The sequence below is a fragment of the Capricornis sumatraensis genome, chromosome 10 (assembly GCF_032405125.1).
Source record: "Capricornis sumatraensis isolate serow.1 chromosome 10, serow.2, whole genome shotgun sequence".
In the NCBI taxonomy this organism is placed as follows: Eukaryota; Metazoa; Chordata; class Mammalia; order Artiodactyla; family Bovidae; genus Capricornis; species Capricornis sumatraensis.
Genome location: NC_091078.1, coordinates 99,934,308 through 99,951,805, shown reverse-complemented (window position 1 = coordinate 99,951,805; position 17,498 = coordinate 99,934,308). Strand labels below are relative to the sequence as shown.

At 50.9% G+C, this 17,498-nt stretch overlaps 1 protein-coding gene across 14 annotated transcripts in view; it reads left to right on the top strand.

The window, feature by feature from the left end:
* ATP2B2 (ATPase plasma membrane Ca2+ transporting 2) overlaps nt 1–17,498 on the top strand; it is a 118,114-nt gene that overhangs the window by 17,206 nt on the left and 83,410 nt on the right. For 12 of the 14 annotated variants that reach the window (XM_068982257.1, XM_068982255.1, XM_068982253.1 and 9 more), the window contains exon 2: nt 15,073–15,270. The exons of 1 other annotated variant lie outside the window; for it this stretch is intronic. In XM_068982257.1, the coding sequence (XP_068838358.1) occupies nt 15,073–15,270 (198 nt within the window). Of the gene's footprint in view, nt 1–6,449; nt 6,480–15,072; nt 15,271–17,498 lie in introns of all 14 variants that reach the window. One more of the 14 variants, XM_068982251.1, reaches the window with a different exon arrangement.

Sequence of the window (17,498 nt, the reverse complement as noted above, 5' to 3'; positions counted from 1 at the left end):
CGGAGAAATAATTGAGACTGTCTATTGTCATTACGGCTCTGGGGGAAATAAGCAAGGGCCGGGGAGAAAGAACGAAACAGTCATCGGAGGTCCTGAGATCAGGAGGCGCAGAGGACCTGTCGAATGAGAGGGAGCCTGTGCCGTGGAATGAGGGGGAGGCGTGGACAAAAGCTTGGAGGTGGGGCCTGAGGGGAAGTCAGCAGGGGCTGGACGACCAGGGGGGCACCAGGAGAACTGTGGGGTCTCCTCCCTAGTGGGGTGGATGCTGGAGAGCTGAGAGCAGGCGAGGGACGTAGTATGTTATCTCGTCCATTCTCACCACGCCCTGCAGAGCACGGACCAAATCTGAACTCCAGCAGGTGAGGAGATACCAGGGCACTGGCTGGGTATGGCTCAGCCAGTGAGGAGGTGACAGGGCCACTTCTTGAACCTGGACCTGGGTGAGGATCTCGGTATCACCCAGCCAACCAGGGGTCAGCATGGCTGGAAGCCCAGCCCCCGTCTCCTAGCAGGGTACTCCATCCCCCAGAGGTCTTGCTGCTTTGTTCTGTTCCTTATGGCTTTGTTGCTGAGCCTCAGGCTGAACAGAACTTAATGATGTGTGATTTGAGGGTTCATCCGGAACATTTTGTTTCTCCATATAATTGTGAACCGAGGCAGAGATGTGTGTTGCTGGTTGCTAGGCAACCAGGTGTGACCCAGTGAGTGCTGGGGGTGATGATTCTTCCCAGACAGAGGTGGCAGGTCCACCTACCCGCTCCTTTCTGCAGCCCCCCCTAAATCCAGACCCTCTCAGCCAAGCAAGTGAACCCCTGGGACTCAATGATGAGGGGGACGGAACGCAAAGTGTAGACAGGAGAGGGTGATGATTCCAAACAAACATTGACTGGGTTCAGGCCTAAAGGAAAACTAAAGTGGAGGACCGATCCCAATGTGCAGGAAGGGCCCTTTATGACCGTAATAATAGCCCTTACTCTTACTGTGTACCAACCCTGTTCTAAGCACATTAGTGTAGTCTTGGTCACTCGGCTGTGTCTGACTCTTTGTGACCCCGTGGGCTGTAGCCTACTGGGCTCCTCTGTCCATGGAGTTCTCCAGGCAAGAATACTGGAGTGCGTTGCCAGTCCCTTCTCCGTTCTTGCCATTCTTCCTTCTCTGAGCATGTTGTTGCTGCTGTTCAGTCACTCAGTTGTGGCCGACTCTTTGTGACCCTGTGGACTGCAGCACGCCAGGCCTCCCTGTCCATCACCAGCTCCCAGAGCTTGCTCAAACTCACTTCCATCCAGCCATCTCATCCTCTGTCGTCCCTTCTCCTCCTGCCTTCAGTCTTCCTCAGCATCAGGGTCTTTCTAATGAGTCGGCTCTTTGCATCAGGTGGCCAAAGTATTGGAGCCTCAGCTTCAACATCAGTCCTTCCAATGAATGTTCAGGATTGATTTCCTTTAGGATTGACTGGTTTGATCTCCTTGCAGTTCAATGGATCTCTTAAGAGTCTTCTCCAACACCACAGTTCAAAACTATCAATACTTTGGCGCTCAGCCTTCTTTATGGTCCAATTCTCACATCCATACATGACCACTGGAAAAACCATAGCTTTGACTAGATGGACCTTTGTTGGCAAAGTAATGTCTCTACTTTTTAATATGCTGTCTAGGTTTGTTATAGTTTTTCTTCCAAGGAGCAAGCATCTTTTGATTTCATGGCTGCAGTAACCATCTGCAGTGATTTTGGAACACAAGAAAATAAAGTCTCTCACTGTTTCCATTGTTTCCCCATCTATTTGCCAAGAAGTCATGGGACCAGATGCCATGATCTTAGTTTTTAGAATGTTGAGTTTTAAGCCAGCTTTTTCACTCTCCTCTTTTCACTTTCATTAAGAGGCTCTTTAGTTCCTCTTTGCTTTCTGCCATGAGGGTGTGTCATCTGCATATCTGAGGTTATGGATATTTCTCCCGGCAATCTTGATTCCAGCTTGTGCTTTATCCAGCTCGGCATCTCACATGATGTGCTCTGCATAGAACTTAAATAACCAGAGTGGCAATATACAACCTTGACATAAGCGCATTAACAAGTATCGACTCATTGTATCTTCACGGCAAGCCTAGGAGGGAGGTACTGTCAAATTCCCATTTTAGAGACAGGAAAACTGAAGCACCTGGGGGTTATGGCCAACCTGTAAGTGGCAGAACCCCTTCATGGATCAGTGCAAAGAGATGACTTGTTGGAAAAGACCCTGATGCTGGGAAAGATTGAAGGCTAGAGGAGAAGAGGGCGGCAGAGGATAAGATGGTTGGATAGCATCACCAACTCAATGGCAAACTCCGGGAGATAGTGAAGGACGGAGGAGCCCGGCATGCTGCATCTGTGGGGTCGCAAAGAGTCGGGCATGACTTCGCATGACTTCGCATGACTCAACAACAACAAAAAGTGGCAGAAGCAGGTGGTCTGGCCCCAAGTCCAGCACCAAAACAAATGGGTGGACCTGAGACCTGATTGGGGGTCAGCAAGGAGAAATGGAACAAGGAGAGATTTACTCAAAAACTGGAGTTGAATCAATTCAGTTCTTATCGTGGCCCTGCTGTGCACTGAACACTTTGCCTTATACAGAAATGAGGTGAAGAACTGGAAGAAGGGAGTGGAGGAGCCATCAGACCGTTTCCTAGGGCGTGGTGGCTACTGCGAGAGAAGAGAAAGATGCTGGGAGAGGATGGTGCTGAGGCAGACCCCAGAAGAAAGGAGACAGACCCAGACCTGGAAAAGGAACCAAAGTTGGAAGGAGAGGCATCTCAGGTGGTATTTTATCACCTGGGATTAGAATGAATTTTTTAGACATCTGTCTCCACCCCAGACTGCAAGCTCCTCAAAGCAGGAATAACATGTGTTAAGGGAATTAATAACCTAGGAGGGATTGTGAATTTCACAAACCTTGGACTGGACTTACTTCTCATAGGAAAGCAGGACTGTATCAGCACCTGCAGAATTTGAAGTGGAGGGGAAGGGTTCATTTCCGTGTCCTTAGGAGACAGTACATATCTGCCATTTTGGATGCAGCATTCGTGAAATGTTTATTTAACAAATATGTGAACAGAGAAGAAAAGGGAATCTAAGAATGAATGGGTTAGTGAGTGAGAGAAAGGGATTGGTTTTAACTGTTGAAGAGGGGATATTAGACACTGTTGAGCATTTAGAGCCAGTGCTCTTCCCAGAGTGGGGACATACGGGCCTGAGGGACACTTAGGAGAGATCAGAGCATCATTCACCGTGAGTCAGAGGATGGCAGTTCGGGAAGGGAGATCCGCTAAGCAGCCATTGCAGGGACAGCCAAATGAGAGACGTGAGGACCCCAAACTCAGATGATGATCTCAGGCCTGAAGAAGAAAGGTCAGATCCAGGAAATCCCAGGGCGGCTGGCCAGTATGGTCAGAAGGGGGAATAGATTTCAAGGAAATGAAGAGCTTGGTCTTAGACCTCCCAAGTTGGAGATGCATTAATAAATAAGACATCCAGGTGTGGCTACCTTGTGGGCCTCTTGACATCCTGAGCCAGGGGTTGAAAGAGAAAGAGGACAGGACAGCAAATTCCTGAAACACAAGCCCCCACTTCCAGACCCAAATCTGGGACAGACATCACTAATCAATCCCGATACACAGACTCTTCAAACTCAACTCCAGGTAGCCCTTGCTAATAAGTCACGGTTGACTTGCAAGATGAAATTAATTTGTGGCTCCTGTCCGAGAGGCGGCAAGGATAGCCCTCAGATTTGACTATTCTCTGAAAGCCCCATTAGGAGAGGGAAAGGGGTGACGAGGGAGCAGTGAGGCCTGAAAGTTAAGGTCAGATATAAGCCACCCGAGGTCTAGGTAAGAACCATGACATTTTCCCTCTGTAAGAAAGACTTTGAAGGCTTACAGAGTTTAAACACTTAAACTCTCGAAGAGGTTTTTGTTTTTAAGGAACTTTGTTTTGTTTTTTTGCATTTAGTTATTTTTAATTGATTGATGATTGCATTACAAAATTGGTTTGATTTCTTCCACACATCAGTTATAAATTAGCCATAGGTGTCCCCTATGTCCCCTCCCCCTTGAACACCCCTCCCACCCCTCTAGGCTGTTCCAGTGCCCCGGTCTGAGTTCCCTGAGTCACACAGCAGATTTCCGTTTATGGTAGTGTGTATGCTTCCACGGTACTCTCTCCATTCCTCTCACCCTCCCCTTCCTCTCCCCCGCCCTTGTCCATAAACCTGTTCTCTGTGTCTGTATCTCCACTGCTGCCCTGCAAATAGGCTCATCAGTACCATCTTTCCAGATTCCACATACATGCATTAATATACGATATTTGTCTTCCTCTTTCTGACCTAGCTCAGTCTGTATAATAGGCTCTGGCTTTACCTACCTCACTAGAATTGACTCCGGTGCGTCCCTTTTATGGCTGAGTGGTGTTGCCTTGTATACGTGTGCCATAGTTCCTTCATCCGTCCCTCTGTCGATGGGCATCTAGGTTGCTTCCGTGTCCTAGCTGCTGTAACGAGAACTGCAGCAAATGATGGGTCTTCTCCAGTTTGGGCTTCCTCACAGTGTATGCCTAGAAGTGGGATTGCTGGGTTGAATGGTGGTTTCGCAAAGAGTCAGACACGGCTGGGCGACTGAACAGCAACGTTTTATTATTGTTCCTAGTTTTTTAAAGAATCTCCATGCCGTCTTCCATAGTGGTTATATCGATTTACATCCCCACCATCAGTGCAGGAGGGTTCCCTTTTCTCCACTTCCTCTCCAGAACTTGTTGTTTGTGGATTTTTTGATGATGACCATTCTGACCAGTGTGACGTGATGTCTCACTGTAGTTTGATTTGCATTTCTCTAATAATGAGCGGTATTGAGCATCTTTTCATGTGTTTATTAGCCATCTGTATTAAAGGAACTCTTTTTTTAAGCAAAATCACCCAGCTATTGGGCCTCCCAGGTGGCACTAGTGGTAAAGAACCCGCCTGCCAATGCAGGGGACTTAAGAGACATGGGTTCGATCCCTGGGTTGGGAAGATCTCCTGAACGGGGGCATGGCAACCCACTCCAGTAGTCTTACCTGAAGAATCCCATGGACAGAGGAGCTTAGCAGGTTATAGTCCTTGGGTCACAGAGTTGCATATGATTGAAACAACTTAGCACGCATGCACACACCCAGCTATTATTATTCATTTGTCCCAAGTAGTGAAAATGCATCCATTCTTATGAAGAATAATATTCTGAAGGTACAGTTTGACAACTTTCCTGAGAAGCCTGACTAGTCTCAACTGACTTCAGTTTCATTGTTTGGTGAATGTCCTAAGGAACATACTCTTCTCCTACTGTGGACTCTGTAGCCTGCTGGCCTTTCATGCCACGCCTGTTCATGAGCACCTACTATGTGTTGGGCTCTATTCGAGGTAACAGGACAGTCTTCACCATGGAGCTCCCAGCAATTTAGGGCAAGAGCCAGCCTCAGAGCCAGCTATGGTCTCACCAGTGACCAGTCTTGGGGACCCTTCCTTTTTCACAGCCAGCTTAACAGCTAGAAAAAGAGTGTGTTCTGTCATCTTGCAAGAAAGCTTTGTAGTCAGCCTGCCAGCATGCCTGGTCCTGACCTGGCCGGAGCAGGAGCATGGCTGGTCAGCAAAGCAACTGCCCCTTCTCCCCCAGACGAGGGTGGACTCATCCCCCAGCAGCACGGGCACGGCAGGGCTGGCCGAGGACCTGGCCACCCTCAAACATTACAGGAATGAGGTTCCCAAAAGCAGACACAAGTGACTTCTCCCGGGCTTAGGGTTAGCACAACTGCAGAAAGGCTTGCTGAAGGAAGCACACGCTCCCGAAACAACACACTCCTATATAAGAACACACTTCAGAGAGATCATGGCGCATGTCTGGAGAGAAACTTCACTGGGTTTTGCCAGGAATCAGTAAATGGTGTGACGATCACCATGGCTGCTCCAGTTGGAGTCACTGAGTGTGTTTTCACAGCTGTCCCCTTGCTCTCAGTATCAGCTTGAGCCTTGGTCAGCCCAGCATGGGCTTTCCTAGTAGCTCAGACAGTAAAGAATCTGCCTGCAATGCGGGAGACCCAGGTTCAATCCCTGGGTCAGGAAGGTCCTCTGGAGAAGGGAATGGCAACCCACTCCAGTATTCTTGCCTGGAGAATCCCATGGACAGAGGAGCCTGACGGGCCACAATCCATGGGATCTCAAAGTCAGACACAACCGAGCAACTAACACTTGGTCAGTCCAGCACCTTTATCCAGCTCGAGGCTGCACCCGGCACCACACCAGTCCCCTGAGCAAAGGGACAGGAAGTACCCGGCCCCTGAAACAACAGTGATGCTGACCCTTCTTCTGTTGCACGGGCAATGACAGAGGTGGCCTTCGTCAAGTTACTGGAGAGACACACAGAACACGTAAAGTATAAAAGAATGCCCGACAGTGTGTGGGGAGGCAACAACATCAGTGATAGGTTCCTGGTGCAAACGCTCAGCCTGTCCTGAGAGAGCCTGTGTCACAGAGCGACAGGGGCATGGGGTCTTGGCATCTCAAGACTGGGGTTCTAGTCCTGCTCGTGCCTCTGATGGCTGCATGCCCTCAGTCAGGTCTCTCCAGCTCCCTCCTCCACGCGGTGTCACAAGGCTATCAGCTTCTGCAGCTGAAGTCCTTTAACCCGTACACATGTGCGTGTGTGTATGTGTGTGTTCAGTTGTGTCTGACTGTAGGCCAGAACTGTAGCCCACCAGGCTCCTCTGTCCATGGAATTTTCCAGGCAAGAATACTGGAGTGGGCTGCCATTTCCTACCCCAGAGGATCTTCCCGACCCAGGGACCAGGCCCATGTCTCCCGTGCCTCCGGCATTGGCAGGCAGGTTCTTTACCATTGTGCCACCAGTGCCTACTCTATGCCAAGTACTGTAGGCCAAGCATTGCCTTAGCTAGCCCTCTCCTCAGGTCTCTGGCGGCCTGCAGGATCTCCCTGTTTTATTGCCCAAGTGGCCCAGAGAAGGTGAGTGACTTGTCCCAGGTCCCACAGCTACAGAAAGTGGAACAGCTGGAGTTATTAGTCACTGGAGGCCGTGACCACACAACCCAGTGCCCAGAGGATCAAAATGAATAAGTGCATGTCTCACCCGCTGCAGGAAGAGCTTGAGTCCATGTGTGGCAAGAGCATTGCACGGTTAGATGTCCAAGTGAGTGTAGAAAAGCCCGGGAGGGTGGGAGTGCCGTTCCTGCTCACTAGTGTGTGACTGGTGATTACTGAGAGGCTGGTGCGGGCGGGTGCCCGGCCACCATTCAGCGAGCGAAGGACCAACAAGCAAGTGAAGGAAGCAGTCAGGCCACACACGCTAGTTCAGGACGGGACTCGGGCCAGCTTCCCTGGGGTCCGTTCCCGCTCTGCCGCTTCCTAGCTGTGTGTAAGACGGGATGATAATAGTGTCCCCTTCAAGGAGCCATGCTGGGGATTAAGTGAGTCTGTACACGTGAACGCCGTTAGCCTAGAACCTGGCGTGGAGTAAGCACCAAGTGTTGCCTGCGAGGGTGGCGAGGACCAGTGGTTTAGCCAGAAGGTTTCGTGTCTGTGTTGTTATTTAGCATTAGAGCTGTTGCTCTGCGCTGTTTGCTCTCTGCTGGTACCAAGCGTAGGTCCAGCCTGGGATCCGTCCTCCCCCTCCCTCTCCCTCCTCCCCACTCTACCTCCTCCCACCTCTGTCTTTCCTCCTCCACAGGCACATGGTGAGTGGTTCCTGCCTGCCAGCCATAACCAAGGACACAAAATGAAATGACGCAGATCTTGCCTTTCAGGAGCTCAAAATTAAGTAATCCCAGGAGTCAGCTGAAATACCACTTAATAACTTCCGTAAGGGGGGAGGGGGTGGTGGGGGAGGTAAGCTGCATGGAAGGGCCATTGGATGAGAGTAAGGCCAGCCAGGGGCGGCTTCCTGAGGAAGGTGCTGCGACCCGTCCCGGGAGGGTGAGACCGGAAAGGCAGCCAGGCATGCAGATGGCCAGGCCGAGGGAGCGCAGGCATGCTGGAGGCAGCAAGACGAGATGAGAGGCTTGCCGCCAAAGTGGCCTCCTCAGTGGGCTGCCCTGTAGCTGTCCTGCCCCCTCACACAGGGCAGGCTCGCCCCCTGTGACACTGGGCAGCACCTCCGCTGGGTGCGGGCCACAGGCTCACCTGGCAGGCTTAGAAGGCCCCTCACGGAAGCTTAATGGCTTTATGAATGAATGACACAATTACGGGAGAAGTGGATCTTAGAATTTCTGAGCAACAAGGGCCCTTAGAGGACTAGTCCAAGCTCCTCGGTCGAGAGGAAGCAGAGGCCCAGCGGGGTCACAGGGCCCGTGAGTGATTAGAGGAAGATCAAGAGGAGACGCCAGGCCTCAGCCTCACACGCTCACTCCTCACGACCTGTCTTTGTGTGTGTATTCATTGCTCAGTCGGGTCCGACTCTTTACGACTCCGTTCACTGTAGCCCACCTGGCTCCTCTGTCCATGGGGATTCTCCAGGCAAGGATACTGGAGTGGGTTGCCACGCCCTCCTGCAGGGGATCTTCCCAACCCAGGGACCAAACCCAAGTCTCCCGCTTCACAGGTGGATTCTTTGCCATCTGAGCCACCAGGGAAAGTTTTTAGTTTGGGTTCCCCGAAAGCATAGTGTGAGCCAAGGCGGGAGTGCAGGTGGTCTGTTTGGGAGTCATCTCGGGAATGAGGGAGCAAGAGAAGAAAGCAGGGAAGAAAGGAATGCCACTGGGGGTGTGCTGGTGACTGGTTACGCTGCAGGGGACCAGGGTAGAGCCCGCTTGACCTTGGCAAGGAGCATGTGGGAAGCACCTGAGAATTGTCCCTCCAAGGGTACAGGGCCGGAGCGTCTATCCTGACTCCCAGCTCCCGCTGGGTGTGGTCGGGGATAATTCTCGGCACTTCTGGGCCCCCTGCTTAGTGGCACCCGATGAACCCCCAGCTGCAGGAAGAGCCCTGAGGCTGAAGACAGATTTGGAGGACACGTGACGGGTGTGGCCAGCGTGCTCCGGAGCTGCCCGCCACGGCTGCAGTGTGGAGTCGTGGAGGACCGCAGGACTGGGGCACAAAAACTCTTGCCACAGTTCCTTATGAGATAATCATAGTGCCAGCAACGGCTTTCATTCATCGAGGTGTTTCCCTGCACCAAGGGCAATGCTGCGTCCATTATGTTCATCGCCTGAGGACACAGGGACCAGTTATCCCCTTGGAGGATTCCCAGGGGACTCAGTAGCAAAGAATCTGCCTGCCGTGCAGGAGACGCAGGTTCGATCCCTGGATCAGAAAGATTCCCTGGAGGAGGGAATGGCAACTTACTCCAGTACTCTTGCCTGGAGAATGCTATGGACAGAGGAGCCCAGCGGGCTACAGTCCATACGGTTGTAAAGGTCAGACACAACTGAAGTGACTTAGCACTCAATGACACTATTAATGGGGCCTCCCTGATAGTTGAGTTGGTAAAGAATTGCCTGCAATGCAGGAGACCCCAGTTCAATTCCTGGGTCAGCAAGGTCCACTGGAGAAGGGTTAGGCTACCCACTCCAGTATTCTTGGGCTTCCCTTGTGGCTCAGCTGGTAAAGAATCTGCCCACAGTGTGGGAGACCTGGGTTCGATCCCTGGGTTGGGAAGATCCCCTGGAGAAGGGAAAGGCTACCCACTTCATTATTCCGGCCTAGAGAATTCCTTTGATTGTGTAGTTCATGGGGTTGCACAGTCAGACATGACTTAGCAACTTTCACTTTCACACTATTAATGATTAAAATAATAAAAATGAAAGGGATGTTCAGTGCGCTATGGGAACATTCAAAAACGAGTTCAATCTGAAGGGGACAGAGAGACGGGTTTCGCCAAGTTCAGTGTGAATGAGAGGGAAGAGCAGTCCAAGCAGCAGGAACAGCATGTGCAAAGGCCCTGAAGCGGGAGGGCATCTGTACTGAAGCTGTGCTAGAGAGGCTGGTGGCTCTGGAGCGTATTGGCAGGGTGGAGGAACAAGACTTACGGAGAAATCAGGGGTCACGCTGTCCAGGGCCTTCCAGACCTTGGCAAGGAGAGGAGATGTCTCTCTGTGCAACAGAAGCCCCTGGAGCATCTTAGGGCCTGACATTCACACGGTGCACTTCATGCTTCTGAAACATCCCTCTGACCACTAGGTGGAGAAGGGGCTGAAGGCGGCTAACTGAAGTCCTCCTGGACTGATGTGCAGGCGGTGAAGGGGGGTGGTCGGATCTGAGTTAAGTATTCCTTTGAGTGGAGGGACACGCAGGTCGTAAGTGATGAAACCAAGTTTTTAACCCAGGAATATTTGTCTCCAAGTTCATATCTGAAAGGAGGGCCATTTCCTCTCCAGGGGATCTTCCTGGCCCAGGGATCAAACTGTGTCTCCTGCTTTGCAGGCATATTCTTTACCACTAGCACCGCCTGGGAAGCCCCTTATATCAAAAGGTACATGGAAATAAGTGTACATTTTCTTATAGTACATACTCATTTCCCCCTTTAAACTAAACTTTGAATCATTCAAATAAAACATGAATACATTCTCCTGGGTTAAAATAAAAATATTTTAGTCCAAGTTAGAGTCCCGACCACTGCAACCAATCAGATTGCCCTTTTCCTCCCCAGAGGTTCCACCATCATGGGTTTGGAGCAGATCCTTACAGAACCTTTGCTACCTATTTACATACATATGTACCTATAGGAAATATAATCTATGGCTTTATTGAGTTTTCTGTTTCGCATCAATGGGATCAAACTGTACGCATTGCTCTGCAACTTGCCTTTTTCACTCAGTTTGTGCTATATTCGTGCCTATAAATGGATCGTGTTTTCTAATTGTTGCATAATATTTAATGGGCTGGATGCACCACAGTGGATTTAGCCCACTCACTTTCCAAAGACGGAAATGCATTTTTCTATAAATGTTATAGCTTTTGAAGGGCTCGTGGTTGTTGGTTTTTTTTTTCCTTTCAAAATGTAAGACTTTTATTTATGCTAATGGAGGTACCCACACTGCAGTGACAACACAAACATTTAACAAGTCCAAGCCTGGTGACTAAATTTTCCCATTTTCTTCAGGTGCCTGGGATCCCTGGGAGTTAGCTCTTGTCTGTTGCCAAGCCTGTGTTTATAGCTCAGGCTGTCTTCAGAACAGGGGAAATGGTGGTGTTAGTGACTTTTAGCTGCTGGGCCCTGAAATAGGCACCCTGGCATGACACAGAAATAGTACACCCGTGGATCCTCACAAGACCTGGGGTCCAATCCCAGCTGTAGCTGTGTGACCTTGAGCAAGTCACTTGAGCTCTCTGAGCCTCAGTTTTCCCATCCACAAAATGGAATTTGTAATCCTTGTCTTATAGACCGGCCAGAGGTGAATGCAAGCTCCATGTGTTAAATGATGACCCCCGGAGAGCACAGATGTGCACACTTAGCCCTCTGTCTGCAGCCCCAGCGTACTGGAGGGAATGGGGTGATGGTGTGGGGGCCCAGACGAGTTCATCCTGCATCTCTAAAGGGGTCACTCAAGGTCACAGACAATGAAAAGACGTGAATACTCTGTCACTGCTCTCAATGCCGCGCAAGGTCACATTTGAGCTCAGAGGTTTCCTGCCCGGAATCTGGGCACCTACGGCATGCCAGGCGCTTCTCATATAGTTGTGTGCCTTTCATTTGCACCCCAGCAGGCAGAAACAGCGAGTCTCCCCTCTGCCCCAGTTTACAGATGAAGAGACTGAGGTTCTGAGAGGGAGTGTCACTTGCCCAAGTGGCAGGTTGAGGCTAGAATTTGGTCCCTCTGCTTCTGGAAGCTTCCCTGAGGCTGCAGACAGCCACTTAGCAGAGCGCCCCATCCTGGACCAACAGGAACGTTGCACCTCTCATGATGACATCGCGGATGTCTGTGTTCAACCATCAAGACCCCTTCACAGAAGGAGAGAAAAGCGGCTTTTCTGGCCTCCTTTTTTCCAAAAGGATGAGATAAAGGCTACTCACAGGTCACCAAAGGACAGTTTGAACCAAATCTCTTAAACTATGCTGATGGAGAGAGAATGTGGAATGTCCATAATTTTGTGAGTACATTAAGGCTCAGTTTTTTTTTTTTAAGCTAATGAGCAAGATGAGAACCTTTTGGTGAAAAGGGCCTGGGCCAGGAGTCAGGAGTCCAACCCCAGCTTTGCAGCTGAATCATTGTATCTGAGCCAAGATACTTCCCCATCCCTGGGCCTCACTTTTCCACCTGTCAAATAGGAGAGTGAGACTGGCTGACCAGAGGACTTGTCCTGCTCCAGCAATGGGGGAACCTGGGGCAGGGGACGGGGAGGGCGGGGTGCTTCTGGGATAGGGTTGCCAGATTTAACAAAGAAAAGTATAGGATATTCAGTGAAATTTGAATTCCAGATAAAAAATAATTTTTATTAGCTTGTCCCCAATATTATAGGAGACATAACTTAAAAGTTATTTGCTGTTTATCTGAAATTCAAATTTAACTGGTCATCCTATGTTTTGTCTGGCAACCCTATTCAGCACCTTCACCTCCACTGGACCCCTCAATTCTTTGATGCAGATAATTGATGTCTTCACAGCTACTGGATGAACTCCTGGCCACCCACCTTCCCACCAGATCCTCACCACCCAATCCCAACCTTCCCACCAACACCCACTCTCCTGTTCACATAGAAATTCTAGAGCCGCGAGCTGAGAGGTTTCATGGGTCTAGGAGTTCGTACAGCAGAGATGGGGTGGAGATGCAGCTGAACCTGGGGACTTAAATCAGTGGAGAGACGTACGTCCATGTGTATCACAAAGGCTGGAGGGACACGGTGTCTGCGGGTGCTCACAAGCGGCTGATCTCATCCTGAGCCACGCCTACATGTGCGCCCACAAACCAGCGGCACTGCGTCCGTGTGTAACCAAGAACCTGGCCAGGGCAAAGGCCCAGAGCCTGGGGGAGAAGCCAGTGTGTGTCCAGCACAGCTGGACAGAGATGCACTTTGGGGGCAAAGCTTCCTCAGGTAGCCAATGACACAAGCAGCCGTTCCAGCAAATCATTCCTGTTCAGCGAAAGAACCCACGTTCTGCACTCAGCCCTCTTCTTGTACATAGTTAAATAGAATACAAACTCTGACTCCAGTAGAAGACTTGAGCCACAGGCTGGGGCATTTTTTAATTTTTTTACCATGAGGGCACACTTCCCTCATCTATACTGTTCACAGAGAGCTTTCACACCCCTTCCTCTGTGGAGTACAGCTTACCACAGCCTCGGGCTTATTTTGCTCCCATTTTATTGATGAGAACACTGAGTTTCCAGGGGATGAAACAACCAGCCCAAGTTCATCCGCAAACCTGACTCCTCACCCAGTGCTCTGTCCTCTGCCTTTTGTACAAAGAGAAACTCAGGTTCGAAAATCTATGGTTCCACACAGTGTCTGCTATCAACCGCTGGGCATTTGGGTCTCTGAATTTGCACAGCCTTCCTGTCTTTGTCCAGTGGATATTTGACACAGTATTTTAATTTTTAATATACTAAATGGTGAGATGCCCTTTAATCTAAATTGAATCTCCAGCACCATTCATCTCTCACACCAGCCTGGTAGTTTTGCTCCCAAAATAGGCACTGTTCATTTTCAGCCTGAGGGTGAGGAGACTTCAAATTTCTGCTCCTGGGAAGGGGATGATCGGTGGCCTGGACCAGGTGGACTCTCCTACCTGTGGGTCTCCATAACAGCTGTCTTTGGATATAACGTGCCACAGCCGCCAGTCCCCCGCCTTCAGCCGAGTCCATCCTTCATGCCGTATGTGAGGAAACTGAGGTCCAGAGAGAAGCGCCTTGTCTGCAGTCACGTGGCCCTTCCTCTGGCCCTTCCTGGACCAGCCTCCTCTCCGTCTCACTGAAAACCCATCTCTTCAGTCTTACTCCTCCAGGAGGTCGTGATTAATGACCCCACTGTCTTAACTGAACAATAATGACCCAGTATCCTCACCTGGGGGCTTCCCCGGGGGCTCAGTGGTGAAGAACCCACCTGCAGTGCAGGAGATACAGTTTCGATCCCTGGATCGGGAAGGTCCCCTAGAGAAGGAAGTAGCAAACCACTCCAGTATACATGCCTGGAGAATCCCATGGACAGAGGAGCCTGGCAGGCTACAGCCCATGGGGTCGCGAAAGAGTTAGAGGTGGCTGACAGACTAATGCTTTTCACTGTGAACACATATTAGCCACTCCAGCGCGGGAGGCTGGGGGCAACATTTCCATGTGCTTAGAACAGGGCCAGCCTGGGTCCTTGGGTCCCAAGAGTGTGCCACGGCCACAGCTGGGTCTCATGAAGACCTCCATCTCCCCATCTGTGAAAGGGGCATAACCCAGCTCAAGCTCCCCTCCTCCCACTGCACAGGCGGGACGGTGGATCTCCAGCGCTACCTGTACTGATAGGCAAGGCCAGTGGGGTGGGGGGAGGTCTCCTTGGGAACGGGACACCCTCAGGCTCTTCTGCAGTCTCAGCGAGTCTGGCTCTTGGAGGCAGTGGGTGGCATCTTACCATGAACATCAGAAGAGGCTTAGCACCCAGAGCCCCATTTCAGAGGCCTGTCCATCTCCTGTACCCCTGAACCACAGACTCGGATCCCAGGACCACCAAGCTCCTATATTCCTGAGCAAGGGGCTCTTCCCTTCGCAGGACTCCCCCAGCACCCGCCCGGGGCAGGCGTGCAGAGAAACACGGGTTGAATGAATAACTGGATGAATGAAGACTATTGGAGTCCTAGGTCCTGTGAAGTGATAGCTTGTCTATGATAGTAGATATTGGACCCTGGGGCCCCTGCAACTGGAACAGCAGAATGCCCCAGTCCTCCAACTCCAGCACGCTAGTGATGCCGTTCAGGAGATCTGGGTGGAAGCTACCACCGGGTGCAGGCTCCTGGTGGGTTCCTGCTGGTTTCCTGCCTTGTTTTTGCCTCTCTCCCCCTGCCACGCGGCCACCCCCCTCCGAGTGATTCCTGGGCACGTGTGTCTCCCCAGGACCCCCAGGCCAACCTCTCTGCACTCTGTCTGTAGGTTTGCCAGGCACTGCTCCAGACCTGGAGAAGAGAAAGCAGATTTTTGGGCAAAACTTTATACCTCCAAAGAAGCCAAAAACCTTCCTGCAGCTCGTGTGGGAGGCCCTGCAGGACGTGACGCTGATCATTCTGGAAATCGCCGCCATCATCTCCCTGGGGCTCTCCTTCTACCACCCGCCCGGCGAGAACAATGAAGGTAAGACGGCGCCTGGGACCTCCCGCTCCTGGCCTGCCACACACATGCACGGCCGCACTTCGGGGCACCTGGGGGCTGAAGGCCACATGTTCCCTCCAAGCTGGGAAACTGAGGCCCAAGGGTCAGTGCGTGGCTGAGTTGGACCCGGGACTGAGAGCACCTGTCCCCTCTTCTCCCATGTGGGAAATGCAGAGGTCGGATCAACCACAGTCACGTTAGAGTGAGCGTTTGTCGAGCACTAAGTGTGCCGAGCTCCAGGCCAAGATACCGTCCTCCTAACAACCCCATGACGTAGGGGCCATGATTATGCCCATTTTAAAGATGTGCCTTGGGCACAGGGAAGTGCATTAACTTGCTCCAGGCCACACAGCTAAGAAAGAGCCCCCAGATTTTGCAGTGGGGCTTGTTAAAAACACCACTGCCCAGACCACACTCTTGTTGTTCAGTCGCTCAGTCGTGCCCCATTCCTTGCCTCCCCATGGACTGCAGCACACCAGGCTTCCCTGTCCTTCACCATCCCCCAGAGCTTGCTCACACTCATGTCCACTGAGTCAGCGATGCCATCCAACCATCTCATCCTCTGTTGTCCCCTTCTCCTCCTGCCTTCAATCTTTCCCAGCATCAGGGTCTTTTCCAATGAGTCAGCTCTTCACATTAGGTGGTTAAAGTATTGGAGCTTCAGCTTCAGTCCTTCCAGTGAATATTCAGGGTTGATTTCCTTTAGGATTGTCTGGTTTCATCTCTTTACTGTCCAAGGGACTCTCAAGAGTCTTCTCCATCAATTCTTTGGCGCTCAGCCTTTCTTTATAGCCACTCTCTGGTTATGTTGAATGGAGTCCAAGGGAGAGTGACCCCAAGCTTCTATCCAGCTGCTTTCTGCGGGCTCCTCACTCTCACAGCTGAGGACAGACCCTCCGAATCGCCCACCTATGAGCTGCATCCATGCTCGATCGGACACGGTGTCAGTCTCGGGCCACTTGCCCTCTGGGTGCTCTAGCTTCTGAGTGATGCCGATTCAACTCTGATAGTGGGCTCCTAGAGGCCCCCAACTGTGAGAAAACCCGTGATGACGTCAGAGCCCTGTGCTCCTGGTATTCTAGAACAGGGATCGCAAACTTCAGACCACGGCCACATCCTGTTTTTGTATGGCCCTTAAGCAAGTCACTTTCCTTCTGTGAATCTCAGTTTTCACATGTGCTAAACAGGGTAACAGACCTCACCTGGAGGGGTTATAACAAGGAGGTGGTGGAGGGGCGCGTGGACAGCCTGGCACACAGAGGGCACCCAGAGGTGCTGGACCTGCTGCCACTGTCGGGGGGCCACCCTGGGCTTCCTTCCCTGCAAGTGTGAGGTGGGGATCTCACACTTGGTGCCTTGCGGGAGGAGGCCTCTCAGTCGCGATCCTGTGCTTGGTTCAGGGCCAGCACACCCTGGTGGGGCTGATGCTGAGCACGCTTTGCCACGTGACGAGTCTCAGGCTTGAGAGGACATCCTGAAATATGCCCTGGGTTCTGAATGGGGCCATTGCTTGGTGGGTGGAGGAAGCACTTGCCCCACTCACCCTGGGAGGGTTCTGGAGTAAACCCACTTTCCCAGTCAGGACTCGGGAGCCCTAGTGGAAAACCTCATAAATAAGTGAGGAGGTTGGGATTAATATTTACACACTGATAGACATCAAAACAGATAACCAACAAGGACCTATTGTACAGCGCAGGGAACGCCGCTCAGTATTCTGTAATAACACATGAGGAAGCAGAACCTGAAAAAGAATAGATATGTACGTGAACCATGATGCTATACACCCGAAACTAACATGACATTGCCAATCAACTAAACTTCTATTTTAAGAAAAGAAAACCTCAGCCTCCATTCTTCCTTTCATTCCAAATACTGAGCACCTGCCAAGGGCTAGACTTCACCAACTCCATGCAGCTTCCCTTATCACGGCGAAGTTTTTTTAAGCCTGAATCCCTCTACACATCTATGCGTAAACAGAAAGATAGGCAGACTGATAAATGTATACACATAAACTGTGGGCTATGTAGGATTACAGAAGATATATTGTTTTGCTGTTAGATTTTTATAATCTGATTTGGGATTAGTAGAAAAGTATAAATACTTTGTTATTAATTATTATTAGGCATCTTAATGTGCTTCATAAATAGATCATCCTTCTAGGTTCACTGCTTCAGGCAAGCAAATAAAAAGTGAAAACCAAATATAAGAAA